This window comes from Bombina bombina, chromosome 2 (assembly GCF_027579735.1).
Source record: "Bombina bombina isolate aBomBom1 chromosome 2, aBomBom1.pri, whole genome shotgun sequence".
NCBI lineage: Eukaryota > Metazoa > Chordata > Amphibia > Anura > Bombinatoridae > Bombina > Bombina bombina.
The window spans coordinates 415,221,381-415,240,836 of NC_069500.1; the positions used below are offsets into that span (position 1 = coordinate 415,221,381).

A 19,456-nucleotide genomic window follows, 5' to 3' on the forward strand; every position below is an offset into this window, starting at 1 on the left:
AAAAAATACCAGTCAGTTACTTTTATTTTTCCTGCATGATCCGGTTCATCTCTGATAGATCTCAGGGGTCTTCAAACTTCTTTGAAGGGAGGTAAATTCTCTCAGCAGAGCTGTGAGAATTCTTATAGTGACTGTGAATAAAAACGTTGCTTTGTATTTTTTATGTCAAATTTAATTATTGTTATTTTACTAATGGGAACAAACCTTTGCTAAAAGTTTTGTTGTTTTAAAGTTTGATGCTATAACTGTTTTTCAGTTCACTATTTCAACTGTCATTTAATCGTTAGTACCTCTTTGAGGCACAGTACGTTTTTTGCTAAAAAAGATTATAACCAAGTTGTAAGTTTTTTGCTAGTGTGTTAAACATGTCTGACTCAGAGGAAGATATCTGTGTCATTTGTTCCAATGCCAAGGTGGAGCCCAATAGAAATTTATGTACTAACTGTATTGATGCTACTTTAAATAAAAGTCAATCTGTACAATGTGAACAAATTTCACCAAACAGCGAGGGGAGAGTTATGCCGACTAACTCGCCTCACGCGGCAGTACCTGCATCTCCCGCCCGGGAGGTGCGTGATATTTTGGCGCCTAGTACATCTGGGCGGCCATTACAGATAACATTACAAGATATGGCTACTGTTATGACTGAAGTTTTGTCTAAATTACCAGAACTAAGAGGCAAGCGTGATCACTCTGGGGTGAGAACAGAGTGCGCTGACAATGCTAGGGCCATGTCTGATACTGCGTCACAGCTCGCAGAGCATGAGGACGGAGAGCTTCATTCTGTGGGTGACGGTTCTGATCCAAACAGATTGGACTCAGATATTTCAAATTTTAAATTTAAATTGGAGAACCTCCGTGTGTTACTAGGGGAGGTCTTAGCAGCTCTCAACGATTGTAACACCGTTGCAATACCAGAGAAACTGTGTAGGTTGGATAAATATTTTGCGGTACCGGCGAGTACTGACGTTTTTCCTATACCTAAGAGACTAACTGAAATTGTTACTAAGGAGTGGGATAGACCCGGTGTGCCGTTCTCACCCCCTCCAATATTTAGAAAGATGTTTCCAATAGACGCCACCACTCGGGACTTATGGCAAACGGTCCCCAAGGTGGAGGGAGCAGTTTCTACTTTAGCTAAGCGTACCACTATCCCGGTGGAGGATAGCTGTGCTTTCTCAGATCCAATGGATAAAAAATTAGAGGGTTACCTTAAGAAAATGTTTGTTCAACAAGGTTTTATATTACAACCCCTTGCATGTATCGCGCCGATTACGGCTGCGGCAGCATTTTGGATTGAGTCGCTTGAAGAGAACCTTAGTTCATCTACGCTAGACGACATTACGGACAGGCTTAGAGTCCTTAAACTAGCTAATTCCTTCATTTCGGAGGCCGTAGTACATTTAACCAAACTTACGGCTAAGAACTCAGGATTCGCCATACAGGCACGTAGGGCGCTGTGGCTAAAATCCTGGTCAGCTGATGTTACTTCTAAGTCCAAATTACTTAACATACCTTTCAAGGGGCAGTCTTTATTTGGGCCCGGTTTGAAAGAGATTATCGCTGACATTACAGGAGGTAAGGGCCACGCCCTACCTCAAGACAAAGCCAAAGCTAAGGCTAGACAGTCTAATTTTCGTCCCTTTCGGAACTTTAAAACAGGAGCAGCATCAACCTCCACTGCACCAAAACAGGAAGGAGCTGTTGCTCGTTACAGGCAAGGCTGGAAGCCTAACCAGTCCTGGAACAAGAGCAAGCAGGCCAGGAAACCTGCTGCTGCCCCAAAGACAGCATGAACCGAGAGCCCCCGATCCGGGACCGGATCTAGTGGGGGGCAGACTCTCTCTCTTCGCCCAGGCCTGGGCAAGAGATGTTCAGGATCCCTGGGCTCTAGAGATCATATCACAGGGATACCTTCTAGACTTCAAATTATCTCCCCCAAGAGGGAGATTTCATCTGTCAAGGTTGTCAACAAACCAGATAAAGAAAGAAGCGTTTCTACGCTGCGTACAAGATCTGTTATTAATGGGAGTGATCCATCCGGTTCCGCGGTCGGAACAAGGACAAGGGTTCTACTCAAACCTGTTTGTGGTTCCCAAAAAAGAGGGAACTTTCAGGCCAATCTTAGATTTAAAGACTCTAAACAAATTCCTAAGAGTTCCATCGTTCAAAATGGAAACTATTCGGACAATCTTACCCATGATCCAAGAGGGTCAGTACATGACCACAGTGGATTTAAAGGATGCTTACCTTCACATACCGATCCACAAAGATCATCACCGGTATCTAAGGTTTGCCTTCTTAGACAGGCACTACCAGTTTGTAGCTCTTCCATTCGGATTGGCTACGGCTCCAAGAATCTTCACAAAGGTTCTGGGTGCCCTTCTAGCGGTACTAAGACCGCGAGGGATTTCGGTAGCTCCGTACCTAGACGACATTCTAATTCAAGCTTCAAGCTTTCAAACTGCCAAGTCTCATACAGAGTTAGTTCTGGCATTTCTAAGGTCGCATGGATGGAAAGTGAACGAAAAGAAGAGTTCTCTCTTTCCTCTCACAAGAGTTCCATTCTTGGGGACTCTTATAGATTCTGTAGAAATGAAGATTTACCTGACAGAAGACAGGTTAACAAAGCTTCAAAATGCATGCCGCGTCCTTCATTCCATTCAACACCCGTCAGTAGCTCAATGCATGGAGGTGATCGGCTTAATGGTAGCGGCAATGGACATAGTACCTTTTGCACGCCTACACCTCAGACCGCTGCAATTATGCATGCTAAGTCAGTGGAATGGGGATTACTCAGATTTGTCCCCTACTCTGAATCTGAATCAAGAGACCAGAAATTCTCTTCTATGGTGGCTTTATCGGCCACACCTGTCCAGGGGGATGCCATTCAGCAGGCCAGACTGGACAATTGTAACAACGGACGCCAGCCTACTAGGTTGGGGCGCTGTCTGGAATTCTCTGAAGGCTCAGGGACTATGGAATCAGGAGGAGAGTCTCCTTCCAATAAACATTCTGGAATTGAGAGCAGTTCTCAATGCCCTTCTGGCTTGGCCCCAGTTAACAACTCGGGGGTTCATCAGGTTTCAGTCGGACAACATCACGACTGTAGCTTACATCAACCATCAGGGAGGGACAAGAAGCTCCCTAGCAATGATGGAAGTATCAAAGATAATTCGCTGGGCAGAGTCTCACTCTTGCCACCTGTCAGCAATCCACATCCCGGGAGTGGAGAACTGGGAGGCGGATTTCTTGAGTCGCCAGACTTTTCATCCGGGGGAGTGGGAACTTCATCCGGAGGTCTTTGCCCAAATACTTCGACGTTGGGGCAAACCAGAGATAGATCTCATGGCGTCTCGCCAGAACGCCAAACTTCCTCGCTACGGGTCCAGATCCAGGGATCCGGGAGCAGTTCTGATAGATGCTTTGACAGCACCTTGGAACTTCAGGATGGCTTATGTGTTTCCACCCTTCCCGCTGCTTCCTCGATTGATTGCCAAAATCAAACAGGAGAGAGCATCAGTAATTCTAATAGCACCTGCATGGCCACGCAGGACTTGGTATGCAGATCTAGTGGACATGTCATCCTGTCCGCCTTGGTCTCTACCTCTAAGACAGGACCTTCTGATACAGGGTCCATTCAAACATCAAAATCTAACTTCTCTGAAGCTGACTGCTTGGAAATTGAACGCTTGATTTTATCAAAACGTGGTTTTTCTGAGTCGGTTATTGATACCCTAATTCAGGCTAGGAAGCCTGTTACCAGAAGGATTTACCATAAAATATGGCGGAAATACCTATACTGGTGCGAATCCAAAGGTTACTCCTGGAGTAAGGTTAGGATCGCTAGGATACTGTCTTTTCTACAAGAAGGTTTAGAAAAGGGTTTATCAGCTAGTTCATTAAAGGGACAGATTTCAGCTCTGTCCATCTTGTTACACAGACGTCTGTCAGAAAATCCAGACGTCCAGTCCTTTTGTCAGGCTTTAGCTAGGATCAAGCCTGTGTTTAAAGCTGTTGCTCCACCATGGAGTTTAAACTTAGTTCTTAACGTTTTACAGGGTGTTCCGTTTGAACCCCTTCATTCCATTGATATAAAAATGTTATCTTGGAAAGTTCTGTTTTTAATGGCTATTTCCTCGGCTCGAAGAGTCTCTGAGTTATCAGCCTTACATTGTGATTCCCCTTATCTGATTTTTCACTCAGACAAGGTAGTTCTGCGTACTAAACCTGGGTTCTTACCTAAGGTAGTCACTAACAGGAACATCAATCAAGAGATTGTTGTCCCATCCTTGTGTCCAAATCCTTCTTCAAAGAAGGAACGTCTTTTACACAATCTAGATGTAGTTCGTGCCCTCAAGTTCTACTTGCAGGCAACTAAAGATTTTCGCCAAACTTCTTCCTTGTTTGTCGTTTACTCTGGACAGAGGAGAGGTCAAAAAGCTTCTGCTACCTCTCTCTCTTTTTGGCTTCGTAGCATAATACGTTTAGCCTATGAGACTGCTGGACAGCAGCCTCCTGAAAGAATTACAGCTCACTCCACTAGAGCTGTGGCTTCCACTTGGGCCTTTAAGAATGAGGCCTCTGTTGAACAGATTTGCAAGGCTGCAACTTGGTCTTCACTTCATACTTTTTCCAAATTTTACAAATTTGACACTTTTGCTTCTTCGGAGGCTATTTTTGGGAGAAAGGTTCTTCAGGCAGTGGTTCCTTCTGTATAATGAGCCTGCCTTTCCCTCCCGTCATCCGTGTACTTTTGCTTTGGTATTGGTATCCCAGAAGTAATGATGACCCGTGGACTGATCACACATAACAGAAGAAAACATAATTTATGCTTACCTGATAAATTCCTTTCTTCTGTTGTGTGATCAGTCCACGGCCCGCCCTGTTTTTAAGGCAGGTAAATATCTTTTAAATTATACTCCAGTCACCACTTCACCCTTGGTTACTCCTTTCTCGTTGATTCTTGGTCGAATGACTGGGACTGACGTAGAGGGGAGGAGCTATATGCAGCTCTGCTGGGTGAATCCTCTTGCATTTCCTGTTGGGGAGGAGTTATATCCCAGAAGTAATGATGACCCGTGGACTGATCACACAACAGAAGAAAGGAATTTATCAGGTAAGCATAAATTATGTTTTTGTTCCTATAGATTTTCCTTGTATATAACAATTATGGATCAGGTAACAATGTGTAAAAGAATACAAGCACTCAATGACAGACTCTTTGTCTAATTCATTTAATGAGCTGCAGATTGAAAATCAGGCCCTGAAAGCCTGTTTAAGGGAAGTACTTGCCCCTAAACCCCCAACTGCAGAAACTCACCCTGAGCCTTTAGTCTCACCCCCAGAAAATTTTTCTGGAGATCGTTCCCAATTTAGGGAATTTAAAAATTCATGTATGTTAATGTTTGAAATGAAGCCCAGAACCTATCCTTCTGAAAGATCTAGAGTTCTTACGGTAATTTCCTACCTCAGAGGAGAGCCAAGGGCTTGGGCTGATACTTTTTATGAGTCTCAGGATTCTGTTTTGGGTTCTCTTACTGCCTTCTTTACCCAAATGTCTGCCTTATACGATGATCCTTACAGGCAGATATCTGCAGAAAATGCCTTACGCTCTCTCAAGCAGAAAAAGAATCAAGTAGAAACTTACATTACTCAATTTAAAATCTACGCCAGAGACTCAGAATGGAATGAAGTCTCATTAAAAACTCAGTTCAGATTAGGACTTTCTGAAGAAATTAAAGATGAACTGTCACGCATAGGAATCCCTACTTCATTAGAAGATTTCTTTGCCTTGACTATCAGTATCGATAGACGCCTTAGGGAAAGGAGAATTGAAAGGGCTAGTTCCTCCAGAGGCTACCTCCCTACCACCTCCTATCAGACACGAGATGCACCTCAACCTATGGATATAGGTATCCTTAAAGGTCCCTTGTCATCTCAAGAGAAATCCAGAAGGAAACAATTAAGTTTATGTATGTACTGTGCCTGTCCTACCCATGACGTTAAGGACTGTCCAGTCCTTTCAAAGAACAAGAAGGGTACGATAATAAAACCATCTGTTAACCTGTTAACAAAGTCTAATAACACTACTTACATCACTATTCCTCTTATTTTGCAGTGGGATCAACACAAGATCACCACTGAATCTATCGTGGATACTGGTGCATGTAAAAATTTTGTTGACCAAGATTTTGTCACAAAAAATAAAATTCCTGTTTTGAATAAGCATACACCCGTCTCTGTTAAGGTTATTAATGGCACTCTACTCTCATCAGGACCGGTCATTCATGAAACCATTCCTTTACAGGTAATCTTTAACCCACAGGTTTCTGACACTATCTCCTTTGATGTAATTTCTTCACCCATGTTCCATATCATACTAGGTATTAATTGGTTGTACACACACAAACCCCATATAAATTGGGCTAACTCTACTCTCTCATTCCCAAATACTCAAATCCCCTCTGAAATCAAAAATGAAATGTGTATAATGCATATGGAAGATTCCAATTTACCGTCACAATATTCTGAATTCTCTGATGTATTTAATAAAAAAGATGCAGAAACATTACCACCCCATAGGGCCTATGATTGCCCTATTGACTTACTCCCAGGGGCTTCCATCCCTTTTGGGCATATATACCCACTCTCCAAACCATAATTGGAACATCTTAAGAACTACATAGATGAAAACCTAAAAAAGGGTTTCATAAGACCTAGTACCTCCCCCGCAGGCGCAGGTATATTTTTCGTAACAAATAAGGATGGTTCTTTAAGACCCATCATCGACTACAGAGAGCTTAAAAAGCGTACTCGAAAGAATAAATACCCATTACCACTCATTCCTGAGATGATTGAAAGATTAAGGGGTGCCACGGTTTTCACTAAGTTAGATCTTCATGGAGCCTATAATCTAATACGAATGAGGGCTGGAGACGAATGGCTCACTGCATTTAGAACCCGATATGGGCTATTTGAATATACAGTGATGCCATTCGGACTCTGTAATGCTCCAGCAACATTTCAGTGCCTCATCAATGATCTATTCAGGGATGTGTTGGATGTTTACATTGTAGTCTACTTAGACGACATTTTGATCTATTCTCAAAATCTTGAGCAACATCGACTGCATGTAAAAGAGGTTTTAACCAGATTAAGAAAAAACAATTTGTATGCTAAACTCGAAAAGTGTACTTTTGAGTCTAATGATATATCCTATCTAGGATACCAGATATCCCCATCCGGCATAAAGATGCAAAAGGATAAAATCCAAGCAATTCTCAATTGGCCAATTCCCCGCACTAAAAAAGACGTACAACGATTTCTAGGGTTCTCCAACTTTTATCGAAAATTTATCCCTGGTTTCGCATCCATAACCAAACCCTTAACTGAACTCACCAAGTTGGATCATCCTTTCAAATGGACCAACCAGACTCAAACTGTATTCAACCTTTTAAAAACAAAATTTACCACGGCACCTATTCTACAATATCCCGATATGGATAAACAGTTCATATTAGAGGTTGATGCTTCCGATTTTGCTATTGCTGCTGTTCTATCACAGAGGAAGTCATTTAAGGAACCTCTTCATCCAGTGGCCTATTTCTCCAGATTGATGCAACCAGCTGAATTAAACTATCCAGTGGGAGAAAAGGAATTACTCGCCATTAAATCATCCTTCGATCAGTGGAGGCATTTATTGGAAGGGTCCACTTACCCTACAGTTATATATACGGACCACAAAAATCTTCAATATTTACAAACAAATCGTACTTTATCCTCCAGACAACTTCAATGGAGTTTATATTTCTCAAGATTTCAATTTGTCATCACTTACAGACCCGGATGAAAAAATGGGAAGGCAGATGCTCTTTCTAGACAAGGACAAAAGATTAACACAGAAAATTTACCTTCGACAATAATTCCTAAACATTGTATCCTGGGCTTGCTCACTGATTCCAATCAAGACTTCAAAGATGCCCTGCAAACTGATACTTCACTCCCTCTACCAGAGCTCTCCACAGGTTCAGATGGCTTATTGTACAAGGAAGATAAGTTATATGTACCTCCTACCTTACGACCAGTGATACTCAAGTCAGTACATGATTCTCCCCTAGCTGGACACATGGGAAAAGTTAAAACTACCGAACTCCTCAGGAGATCATATTGGTGGCCTACTATGCTTATCGACTTAAAACATTTTTTGTCTCAATGTACTGTTTGTGCCACCTCCAAACATTCCAAACAACTTCCGATGGGACTCCTGCAACCCCTGCCTATCCCTCACAGATCTTGGGAAGTAGTATCCATGGACTTTATTGTGGATCTCCCTCTGTCAAATGGTTATACTGTTATCTTCGTAGTTGTGTACCTGCTCTCTAAGATGGCACATTTCATCCCCGTCACTGCATTGCCTACATCAAAACAGACTTGTGATCTAGTTATCCAGAATGTCATTCGTTTGCATGGCATACCCAAGGCTTTCGTAAGTGATCGCGGTACTCAGTTTACGTCCAGATTCTGGAAAAATCTTTGTGATGCACTTCACATTGAACGCAAACTCAGCACTTCATACCATCCCCAAACGAATGGGCAGACGGAGAGGGTGAACCAGTGGCTAGAGCAGTACCTACGCTGCTACTGCTCACAGCAACAGGATTCCTGGGCTGCCTATTTGCCGCTAGCTGAGTTTTCTTATAACAACCATCAAAGTTCTAGAACTGGATTTAGTCCTTTTTACGTGAATTATGGGATGCATCCTTCATTTTCTCTCATGCCCAGAATGGAGACTCCAAGTCCTGAGGTGAATGATCTCGTGAATAACATAGCTGCCACTCTTACTGTCGTACATGACAACATACTTCAGGCTCAAGCATCCCAACGTCGATACTATGATTTATGTCATCGGACTAACCCCACTTACTCTGTGGGACAATTCGTTTGGTTGTCCACTAAGAACTTAAGAATTTCCTACCCGTGTAAGAAATTGGGTAAGTTGTTCATCGGACCGTACCGTATCTTACAAGTACCCAGTCCACTCACTGTCACCTTGCAGCTCCCTACCTCATTCAAGATCCATCCAACCTTCCACGTCTCCTTGATTAAACCCTGTAATACCCCTCCTATTGATTGATTATGAAGTTCATAGCATTTTGGACTCTCGTTATAGGCATGGGGTACTCTATTACCTGGTGCATTGGAAAGGCTACGGTCATCAGGATGACACATGGGAACCTGCCTCCAATTTATCTGCTCCTAGATTGGTGTCCTTATTCCACCGACGTAATCCTGATAGGCCTAGACCCTGAACCTCGCTGTGGTTCTTTAAGTGGGGGGCTCTGTAAGGGTTAACTCCCTGTGACAGTTATTGGATCCTTCCTCTTCCTATTTTGGCTTATTTAAACACGCTGTTCACCAGCTACCTTTGCTGGTTAATTAAGTTTGCCACTACCTTACAAGCTGCTCAAGCATCCTGCCCTTTAATCTTGTATCCGGATTTCCTACCTATTCGTTGAACTAGCAATTACCTACATCTGGAAAGCAACTTTGTTCCACCGCAGTGGAAGTTAATCATCCGCCGGAGCGCTCCGAGCTCATTCTGAACCTTTCACTGACGTGTCACCTGACGCGTCATCAGCTGCAGCCCGCAGCACCTCTCCCTGCCTCAGATTCTCAGCGTGCACGCTGACTCATCGCTGCAGCTCTCCAGGTCCTCTCCCAAACAACTACCGGTATCAGGTCAGATTGTACCAATACTTTAAACACATTATCACACTTTCTTTGTTACGCTTATGCCAAATATTTCTTCCACATGTAGATAGTATTTAGTTAGGTCATTTTTGTACGCTACCCTACAACTTTGTTATTTACCGTGTTCACCTTAAGGTTTATTACGCCTCCTGGGGTTTTGTTATATAACTCAGTTTGTATAACGTGAACTCTATCTGAGGCTAAAACTAAATTTCACTAAGGGAAACTGCAAACCTCGTTTGCTTAACCTAGTGATACAAAAACTTATTTATTTCTTCTTTCTGACATAATTACCTTGATAAGAGGAAATTAGTTTAAAGGTTATACACAAATATGATCTTTACAATCCGGAGGTTTTTGCTCAGTTTACCCAGCTATGGGGTATTCCAGAGTTGGATCTGATGGCGTCCCGTCAGAACACCAAACTTCCTCTTTACGGATCCAGGTCCAGGGACCCCAAGGCGGCATTGATAGATGCTCTAGTAGCGCCTTGGTCCTTCAATCTGGCTTATGTCTTTCCACCGTTTCCCCTTCTCCCTCGTCTGGTAGCCAGAATCGAACAGGAGAAGGCTTCGGTATTTTTTATAGCGCCTGCGTGGCCACGCAGGACTTGGTATGCAGACATAGTGGACATGTCATCTGTGCCACCATGGACACTGCCATCGAGGCAGGATCTTCTAATTCAAGGTCCATTCAAGCATCCAAATCTAGTTTCTCTGCAACTGACTGCTTGGAGATTGAACGCTTAATTCCATCTAAGCGTGGGTTCTCGGAATCAGTTATAGATACTTTGATCCAGGCTAGAAAGCCTGTCACCAGGAAAATTTACCATAAGATATGGCGGAAGTATCTTGGTTGGTGTGAATCCAAGGGTTACTCGTGGAGTAAGATTAGGATTCCTAGGATTTTGTCATTTCTCCAAGAAGGATTGGAGAAAGGATTGTTACCTAGTTCCTTAAAGGGACAGATATCTGCTCTGTCCATTCTGTTACACAAGCGTCTGGCGGAAGTACCAGACGTTCAAGCGTTTGCACAGGCTTTGGTCAGAATCAAGCCTGTCTATAAACCTGTGGCTCCTCCATGGAGTCTAAATTTAGTTCTTTCAGTCCTTCAAGGGGTTCCGTTTGAACCTTTACATTCCACAGATATTAAGTTATTATCTTGGAAAGTTTTGTTTTTGGTAACTTTTTCTTCTGCTCGAAGAGTTACAGAATTGTCTGCTTTGCAGTGTACTTCACCCTATCTGGTGTTCCATGCAGATAAGGTTGTTTGGCGTACAAAACCTGGTTTCCTTCCGAAAGTGGTTTCTAATAAGAATATTAACCAGGAAATCATTGTTCCTTTTCTGGGTCCTAATCCAGTTTCTAAGAAGGAACGGCTGTTACACAATCTTGATGTGGTTCGTGCTTTAAAATTCTATTTAAAAGCAACTAAGAGTTCAGACACACATCATCCTTGTGGGTTGTCTATTCTGGTAAGAGGAGGGGTCAAAAAGCTACTGCTTCCTCTCTTTCCTTTTGGCTGAAAAGCATTATGCAATTGGCTTATGAGACTGCTGGACAGCAGCCTCCTGAATGAATTACAGCTCATTATATCAGAGCTGCGGCTTCCACATGGGCTTTCAAGAATGAGGTTTCTGTGGAACAGATTTGTAAAGCAGCGACTTGGTCTTCACTGCATACTTTTGCCGAATTTTACATATTCGATACTTTTGCTTCTTCAGAGGCTATTTTTGGGAGAAAGGTTTTGCAAGCAGTGGTGCCTTCCGTTTAGGTTGCCTGACTTGTTCCCTCCCTTCATCCGTGTCCTAAAGCTTTGGTATTGGTATCCCACAAGTAAGGATGAATCCGTGGACTGGATACACCATGTAAGAGAAAACAGAATTTATGCTTACCTGATAAATTACTTTCTCTTACGGTGTATCCAGTCCACGGCCCGCCCTGGAAATTAAGTCAGGTTCAAATTTATTTTTGTAAACTACAGTCACCACTGCACCCTATAGTTTCTCCTTTTTCTCCTAACCGTCGGTCGAATGACTGGGGGCGCGGAGCCTGAGGGGAGCTATATGGACAGCTCTGCTGTGTGCTCTCTTTGCACTTCCTGTAGGGAATGAGAATATCCCACAAGTAAGGATGAATCCGTGGACTGGATACACCGTAAGAGAAAGTAATTTATCAGGTAAGCATAAATTCTGTTTTTTTTCTTTTCACAGCCAGAGCAGCTTCCCCCTCCTGGAAATCCTCTCTTCACACGTCAGCAATGACTAATCCGGCTTCCTCCAATCACGGCTTTCCCCCCAGGGTAGTCATTGCCTGAGGCCATGCTGTGATTGGAGGAAGCCGAATTAGTCATTGCTGACGTGTGAAGAGAGGAGTTCCAGGAGGGGGAAGCTGCTCTGGTTGTGAAAAGAAAAAAGGTAAGGTTTGTAAACTTTGATTAATGAAAGTGCCCCTGTTTTTAATATTATTTTTTTTAAAAACGGCTTTCATTCATCAAAGTTTACCTTCACTTTAAGTTCAGTGTCTTTTATGCAATCCTGAACCTTGTCAGTTGTAATGTCTTAGTCAATCCCTCAAATACAAAACACTCCACGGTCTCTTGTGATAGATCCAAATTGATAGTCCCAACAATATTAAAGCAGGATAGTAATGGAGACTGTCCACATATATAATGTAAATGCTAACCAATAGCCTTGTTGTTAATATTTTATGAATGATATTAAATTAGTAAGTACAATCCACAAATCTCTTCAGTTAGCGCTATGATTGACGCACACGGATTAGTATCATTTTAAGCATTGCTAGTGCCGAACTAATAATTGTTGCTCAGCGAGCCTTATATGCTTTTAAAACTTTTCTGAATAAAGGATTATATTTCTTATCCTTGAAGTACCGGGATCCTGTTTACTACTATCTTTTTTTTTTTTTCTTTTTTCACCTAACACCTTAGATCTCATATCGTTGAGCCCTTGTAACTTTTATGTGCAATATTTTTTTTCTTTTAAATACATTTTTTATTAGATGGTGTTATTATGAGTATAACTGTACGTTGTAATGTATTTTTGATGTGTTTTGTGCAACTTTTTTGTTTCACAAAATAGTTAACCAGAGCTCTAAGGATGCGGTAATCATTCTAGCTTAAATTGTGATTGGGCTCAAGCATTGTGTTTACTTTAAACTTGTAATACCAGTGGTAAGCCCGACGAGCGCAAACACCCACGATAAACCCCTTATCGCACTCGCACAAACATTTGCACTCCACTCGTAATTTAGCCCTAAATGAGTTAAGTTAAACATGAAAGCCAATATAATGTTTTGCATCTACTGCTCCTTTAAGAACTGAATTATTTTTATCTGTGTTTCTTTTTTGCAGAAACTAGAAGCCAAGTCTCTTATCAAGCTAAACTTTGCCAAGAATCAGGACGGTGAGTTTGCTACAAATGTTCTTAACGGGAGTTTATGTTAAAGGGCCAGTACTAGATTCCTCTTTAATAGTGCCCTTGTCTTTTGAGCTGGAAGTAGCACTTTTTTTCTTTTCTTTCTACATTGGTCCTGGACAAATTGTACCAGAGGCACTTCTAATAAGGTTCAATTAATACAGTAGTCATTGCTTACATTTGGCATCCATTGTTGAAACAAATATTGAATATGTCCGCAGTCAGCTCCATTCGCCTATTTTTAGTTTTAGTGTAAAAGTGCAATTCACAAATATATGGATTTTCACAGAAAGTGTGTTAGACTTTTAAACTAAAATCCAGTTCTCAAACAGCCGAATGGCCATGCTCAGCATTTGTTTCTATAACGAATGCCAAATGCTGAATTTTTGCTCATGTCTATAAAGTAGACTCCAACCACTAGGTTTTTTTTTTTTTACATTTATTTATTTATTTTGCTTTCTTTAAAGGACTAACAACAACAACAACAAAAACCCTTCAAATTGGACTGGGTTTGTTTTGTAATAGATTCTGTTGTCTTTTCAACTTCACAGGAAAATACCACTGCCCTGTATTGTTCTCTGTATTCACAAACAACTCACACATTGTGGCTGTTAGCAAGACTGGGAACGTCTTCTCCAATGAGGTAGGAAAATCCATCCAGCATAGTGATGTTTACACGGTGCAAGAATATTAAGCCAACTCGTTATTACCTATGTACACAATTATTGGGCAAATATTTTGACCAAATTATAATTTTTATGCATATTGTCTAACTCCAAGCTGTATAAACTTGAATGCTTATTGGATTTAAGCATATCAGGTGATGTGTATTTGTGTAATGAGGGAGGGTGTGGCCTTAGGAGATCAAAACCCTATATCAAGGTGTGTATAATTATTAGGCAGCTTCTTTTCCTCAGGCAAAATGGGCCAAAATAGAGATGTAACTGACTCTGAAAAGTAAAAAATTGTAAAAAGTCATTCAGAGGGATGCAGAACTCTTGAAATTGCTAAGATTTTGGGACGTGATTATAGAACCATCAAAAGTTTTGTTGCAAATAATCAACAGGGTCGCAAGAAACATGTTGAGAAAAAGACGCAAATCAACTGCCAAAGATTTGAGAAGAATCAAACGTGAAGCTGCGAGGAACCCATTATCCTCCAGTGCTGTCATATTCCAGAACTGCAATCTACCTGGTGTGCCCAGAAGTACAGGTGTTCAGTGCTCAGAGACATGGCCACTGAACAAGACACATAAGTTGAAACGTCAAGACTGGGCCAAGAAATATCTGAAGACCGATTTTTCAAAGGTTTTATGGACTGATGAAATGAGTGACACTGGACGGACCAGATAAAGGGGCCCGTGGCTGGACCAGTAACGGGCATAGATCTCCACTTCTACTCAGACGCCAGCAAGGGGGAGGTGGGGTACTGGTATAGGCTGGTATTATTAAAGATGAGCTAGTTTGACCTCTTCGAGTAAAAGATGGACTCAAAATCAACTCCCAAACCTACTGCCAGTTTTTAGAAGATACTTTCTTCAAGCAGTGGTACAGGAAAAAGTCTGCATCTTTTAAGAAGACCTTGATATTTATGCAGGGCAATGCTCCATCTCATGCATCGAAGTACTCCTCTGCGTGGCTAGCCAGTAAAGGCTTTAAAGATGAAAGAATGACATGGCCCTCTTCCTCACATAAACTAAACCCTATTGAAAACTTGTGGTTTCTGCTTAAACAGGAGATTTACGGTGAAGGAAAACAGTACACCACTTTGAACAGTGTCTGGGAGGCTGTGGTTGCTGCTGCACAAAAAGTTGATCGTCAACAATTCAAGAAACTGACAGACTCCATGGATGGAAGGCTTATGACTGTTATTGAATAGAAGGGTAGCTATATTGGTCACTGTTTTTTTTATTTATTTTTTGAAATGTCAGAAATGTTTATTTGTAAATTTTGAGTTTGTTTATTATTCTCACTTTAAAAGATGAAAATAAACAAGTGAGATGGGAAAATTTTCGTTGTTCATTTAGTTACTTAATAATTGTGCACACTAATAGTTGCCCAATAATTGTGTACATATATATATTCTCCTAAGAAAGCCAAAACCTCACTTTTTTTACTTTCTTAAATATTCAGGTTTGAGGTTTATTAACATTTTGGATTGACATAGAGCACTGTAGTTGTTCAATAATGAAATTAATCCTCAAAAATACAGTTTGCCCGATAATTAGAAACAAACACACTTTGTCTGTCAGATCTATCTCCTGTATCACACAGTTTCTCAGTGTTACTCTGTAATATCTCCCCATCTCTCTCTATCTCCCTTCTCTCTTACTCCTTTTCTCTCTTACTCCTTTTCTCTCTCTTCCCTTTATCCCACACAAACACACTTTCTTTCACTTGCTATTCTTAACACGTCACCATTCTCTAAAATTGGCACATATTCAGTACCTGTATATTCTGCTCCTCCTCCCTTGTGTACAGATTAAATACACATTGCGATGATTGGGTGAGTGCATTGGTAAATACTATTTACTATTTGCTTTACATTTCAGTAGGAATAGTTCATATCAATAAGGTAGATTATATTCCTGTTGAAAATGTTATCAATACTTTTTTTTCCCATAGGTATATTCAATATAAACTATTAGAGATATTTTCAAATACATTCTGTGACAACTTTTTAAACTGGCGTATTATCTACTCCAGTGATTTTATATCATCGTTGATCCTAGAGAGAATACATTGTGAAACACTATGGTATTATAAAATCCTATACAGTGGCTCCAAGTCAGATCTTGCTATGGACATTAGTGAATCTGACTTTCTTTCTAATGACACAGTGAGTCCACGGATCTTCTCTTAATATTGGGAATATCTCTCCTGGCCAGCAGGAGAAGGCAAAGAGCACCACAGCAAAGCTGTTAAGTATTCCCTCCAACCCCAGTCATTCTCTTTGCCTATGTTAAAAGCAAGGAGGTGGTAAAGTTTAAGTGTCTGAAAGAAGATTCTTCAATCAAGATTTTATTATTTTAAAGCAGTGCAAGTTTGTTCTGCTCCTTCCTGGGGTTTAGCCGTAGCCCATGTCAGTCTCTTCAGTAGAGCAATGGTGGCTTTTAAGGAATTGGGAATTTGTGGGGTATAATCCTCTCTGCACCTCCCAAATAGTTGTTGCTGCCCTAACTTGAGAGCCTGAGTAAGAGTACTCAGTCTTTCTTTTTTTTCCACAGGTCCATGTGAGGGAGAATGCCTCTCAAACCTAGTGAGCTGCCCTGCTGCCAGGCAGATTTACATTAAGGGTTCTAAGCAGTTTGTGCAGGCACAGGATGGGCGGGTCTTTTCTGAAGTGGCAAAAGAGTTTTTGCACGCTTTTTTCCTAATCACTTCCCGAGTGTCGGAAGGGTGACGTACTTTCGTTGCGGCTCTGCATTCTCAGTGAGAGTGGTTGCCCGATTTTCTCTACTATTGACTCTGGCAACCAGCAGGACAGATAGAGCTTGCTGAGGTGTAGAGGCTGTCTGGGGTTCTATAGAGCCGCTGATTTGCGGTTAAAAAATAAAAAGTTACTTTAAAATTTAAAGGGAGAGTAACATTTTTTTGTGGGGGGTTTTTTGGCATAAGTTTCAAAGTTAAATGAAAGTATTTTATTTTTTGGATAACAGAAGTAAATTGGAAAGTTGTTAAAAATTGTATGCTCTATGGTTCCGGTGGAGGAGGAGCAAAGCAAGTGCAGCTGAGCTCTGAGCTCTGTTTTCCAGTCCCATAGCTGTTGGCGGTGGTTGGTCGCGCCTTACCTCAAGCACTGTGGGGTTGCTCCTGGACAGCTGTAATATCGCTTCTGGAACCACACAGCGGCAAGCCATCCCGCTGTTTGTGCAGAAAACAAGTCATCTCTTAAGAAAAACCCTGAAATCTAGCTTTAACCTGTGGGTATTTTAAGAGAGCTGGACATTGTATAACCCCGTTCCCTGTTTCAAAAACTCCTCTCTCTCCCTCCGGCTTACATTTTCTTTCTAATAGAAAAGAAGGGACTGTGGTAATAACAGAATTTAAATACCTGATAAACTTTGACTTTCCCTCTACTCTAATTGCTACTAGTTTACTCCCCCGGCTCCAATACCCCTTGCAGCCTGCACCCCGCCTACCTGTTAATACCAACTTACTATAGCATCAGAGGCTTTCGCCGCTACTTGTCCTACCTGGCCGCCTGCCCCCCCTCTCCCACCGGTGCTGCGCGAGTGGGGGGGAACACAGGAGTGTTCTGCCTGACTGACGGAGGGACCCGACCCGGCTGGTAACCTCGCATCAGGAGGTCAACGACGGAAGCTAGCCCCCTCCTCTCCCACTGTTGCTGCGTGAGAGGAGGTGGGGCTGATCTAAACCGCAACCAAGGTCCTGGTTTGGAGGACGGACAGCGGTGAAGCTCTTTCGGTCTGCACCTGGCCTGAAGTATTCCTGGCAAGAGAACCCGGTATACCGCATCTGAAGGCAGGAGCGCGGGAAGCAAGGAGGTAAGACGGCTTCACGAGCCCGACTGGCATATATATCTAGATCCTCATTCTGAGGAGGGGAGAAGCCCAGGCTGGTAGAGTTCCAGTCTTAAGGGAAAAAGGAGAGCAGCCTTGACTAGCAACAAACTATCTCTAAATACGCCGAACAAGAGGAGTAAGGGGTAAAACAAAGCAAAGAACTATAAGAAAAAGTGATCTAAAAGTGAGCTAAGCGGTAAGGAAGAGAGGAGGGGAAGGCAATAGAAAAAGGAAAAAACCTAAGGGGTTAAAACCTGAGAAAACTTGCCGCAAGATTCTATCACAAAAAAAGTGAAACAAAGAGAAGAGGAGGATAGAGAGAGACAAAGGAAGAGACGTTGAGCAAGGAGAAAATAAGCAAGAGAGTAAAGGAAACAGTGTTTCAAAGGAAGGCAAAGGAAAAAGAAACCGTATCAATTCTAAAAAACTGAATGTTTTGCCTTTTGCTTTTTTTTTTTAATAACCTCTCTCTCCCTATGTTTATTTGTTTTCACTTATTCTCCTTAGCCGTCTAAGGTTGCAATTAAGGCTTTCCCTTTTCACTTTGAAAAATCTGTTAGTTAAAATTGCCTATCTCACAAGTTGGTATTCTTAGCGCCAGAGCCTATAACTAGGTTGTGCTTGCTTTACCTTAAAAACACAGTTTCTTAATCAGCTACTTTTTCTCATTGATAGTGAATGGGGAAAATTGAGATCTAAAGTATTGAATTTTGTGTTTTTTTGCAACTGTACTCCTTTTTCTCTCTCTTACTGTTGCTTTTTGCTGCTGCTAAGCTGCTTTAATTAATCTTAGAGGGTTTTACTACGAACTCCCTTCTTCTTATTTTTAAAAAAAAGGAGAAGCTTCTCTAATCACCTAATTACATTTTTCTGATCCCAGGACAATCTATAATATAGATCTAAAATAGGAATAAGGGGAAAAACGCTGTTCTGTTCAATGTTTTTTTTCTTGTTGTTTTACCTGAGACTGTTTATTTTCTGGTTAACAATAACAATTACACTGAAAAACACTCTAGAATTCTCTCTATACATTTTAAAGTAAATAATACAGCTTGAAACCTTTATTTTACCACACTTGAAATTGTCCTTCCTCCCCCTAGAGGATGTCTTAGGTAATAGAAATTAAAGATTCTAACCCCTATTACTATAACATAAACTCCAAAGGTCCTCCCTGACTAGAGAGTCAAAAAATATATAGGAAAACCTTTATACTCTAAGCATTAGAATCAATGAATTTTACTTAAAGATCTAGTTAATATCACTTTCAATTAAAAAGTGTCTATATTTTCCCTCTTTGGGAAAACTAACTTTAAACAGCCGATAAGTTAAATAAATCTGCATTGGCTGACATAAAAGGGAGCCCTTTACCACCTTAAAATCTTCCATCTTTATAGGCCTTTTTTTTTGTAAATTTTCTTTTGTAATCAATAGTGGTAGACAAAATCTAATACCTATTTATACTGAAAACCGCAACTCAGGGGATCCTTGAATAATTTATTTCCCTACACGGCTGAGGAAGAGAACTTACTTAAAGCACCCCTTTTTTCTTCACTCTTTTTACTTTTGCCCTACACCAACTCACCAAGGGGGTTAATATTCCTCCATTCACAACACTTTTTCATACTATTTTCACTCCACCTTTTTCTCTCCCCCCCCTCCTTTTTTTTTTTCTCTCCTCCTAATCTGTGTGCTCTTCACTATTCACAATTTAGCTTTCTTAATCAATGATTAAACTCACAATT

The 19,456-nt window shown here is 41.3% G+C and overlaps 1 protein-coding gene across 1 annotated transcript in view; it reads left to right on the plus strand.

Moving 5' to 3' along the window:
- PPIL2 (peptidylprolyl isomerase like 2) overlaps positions 1-19,456 on the plus strand; it is a 294,121-nt gene that overhangs the window by 149,889 nt on the left and 124,776 nt on the right. The window contains exons 6-7 of the mRNA XM_053701935.1: positions 13,126-13,177; positions 13,741-13,832. Coding sequence (XP_053557910.1) covers positions 13,126-13,177; positions 13,741-13,832 — 144 coding nt within the window. The remainder of the gene's footprint in view (positions 1-13,125; positions 13,178-13,740; positions 13,833-19,456) is intronic.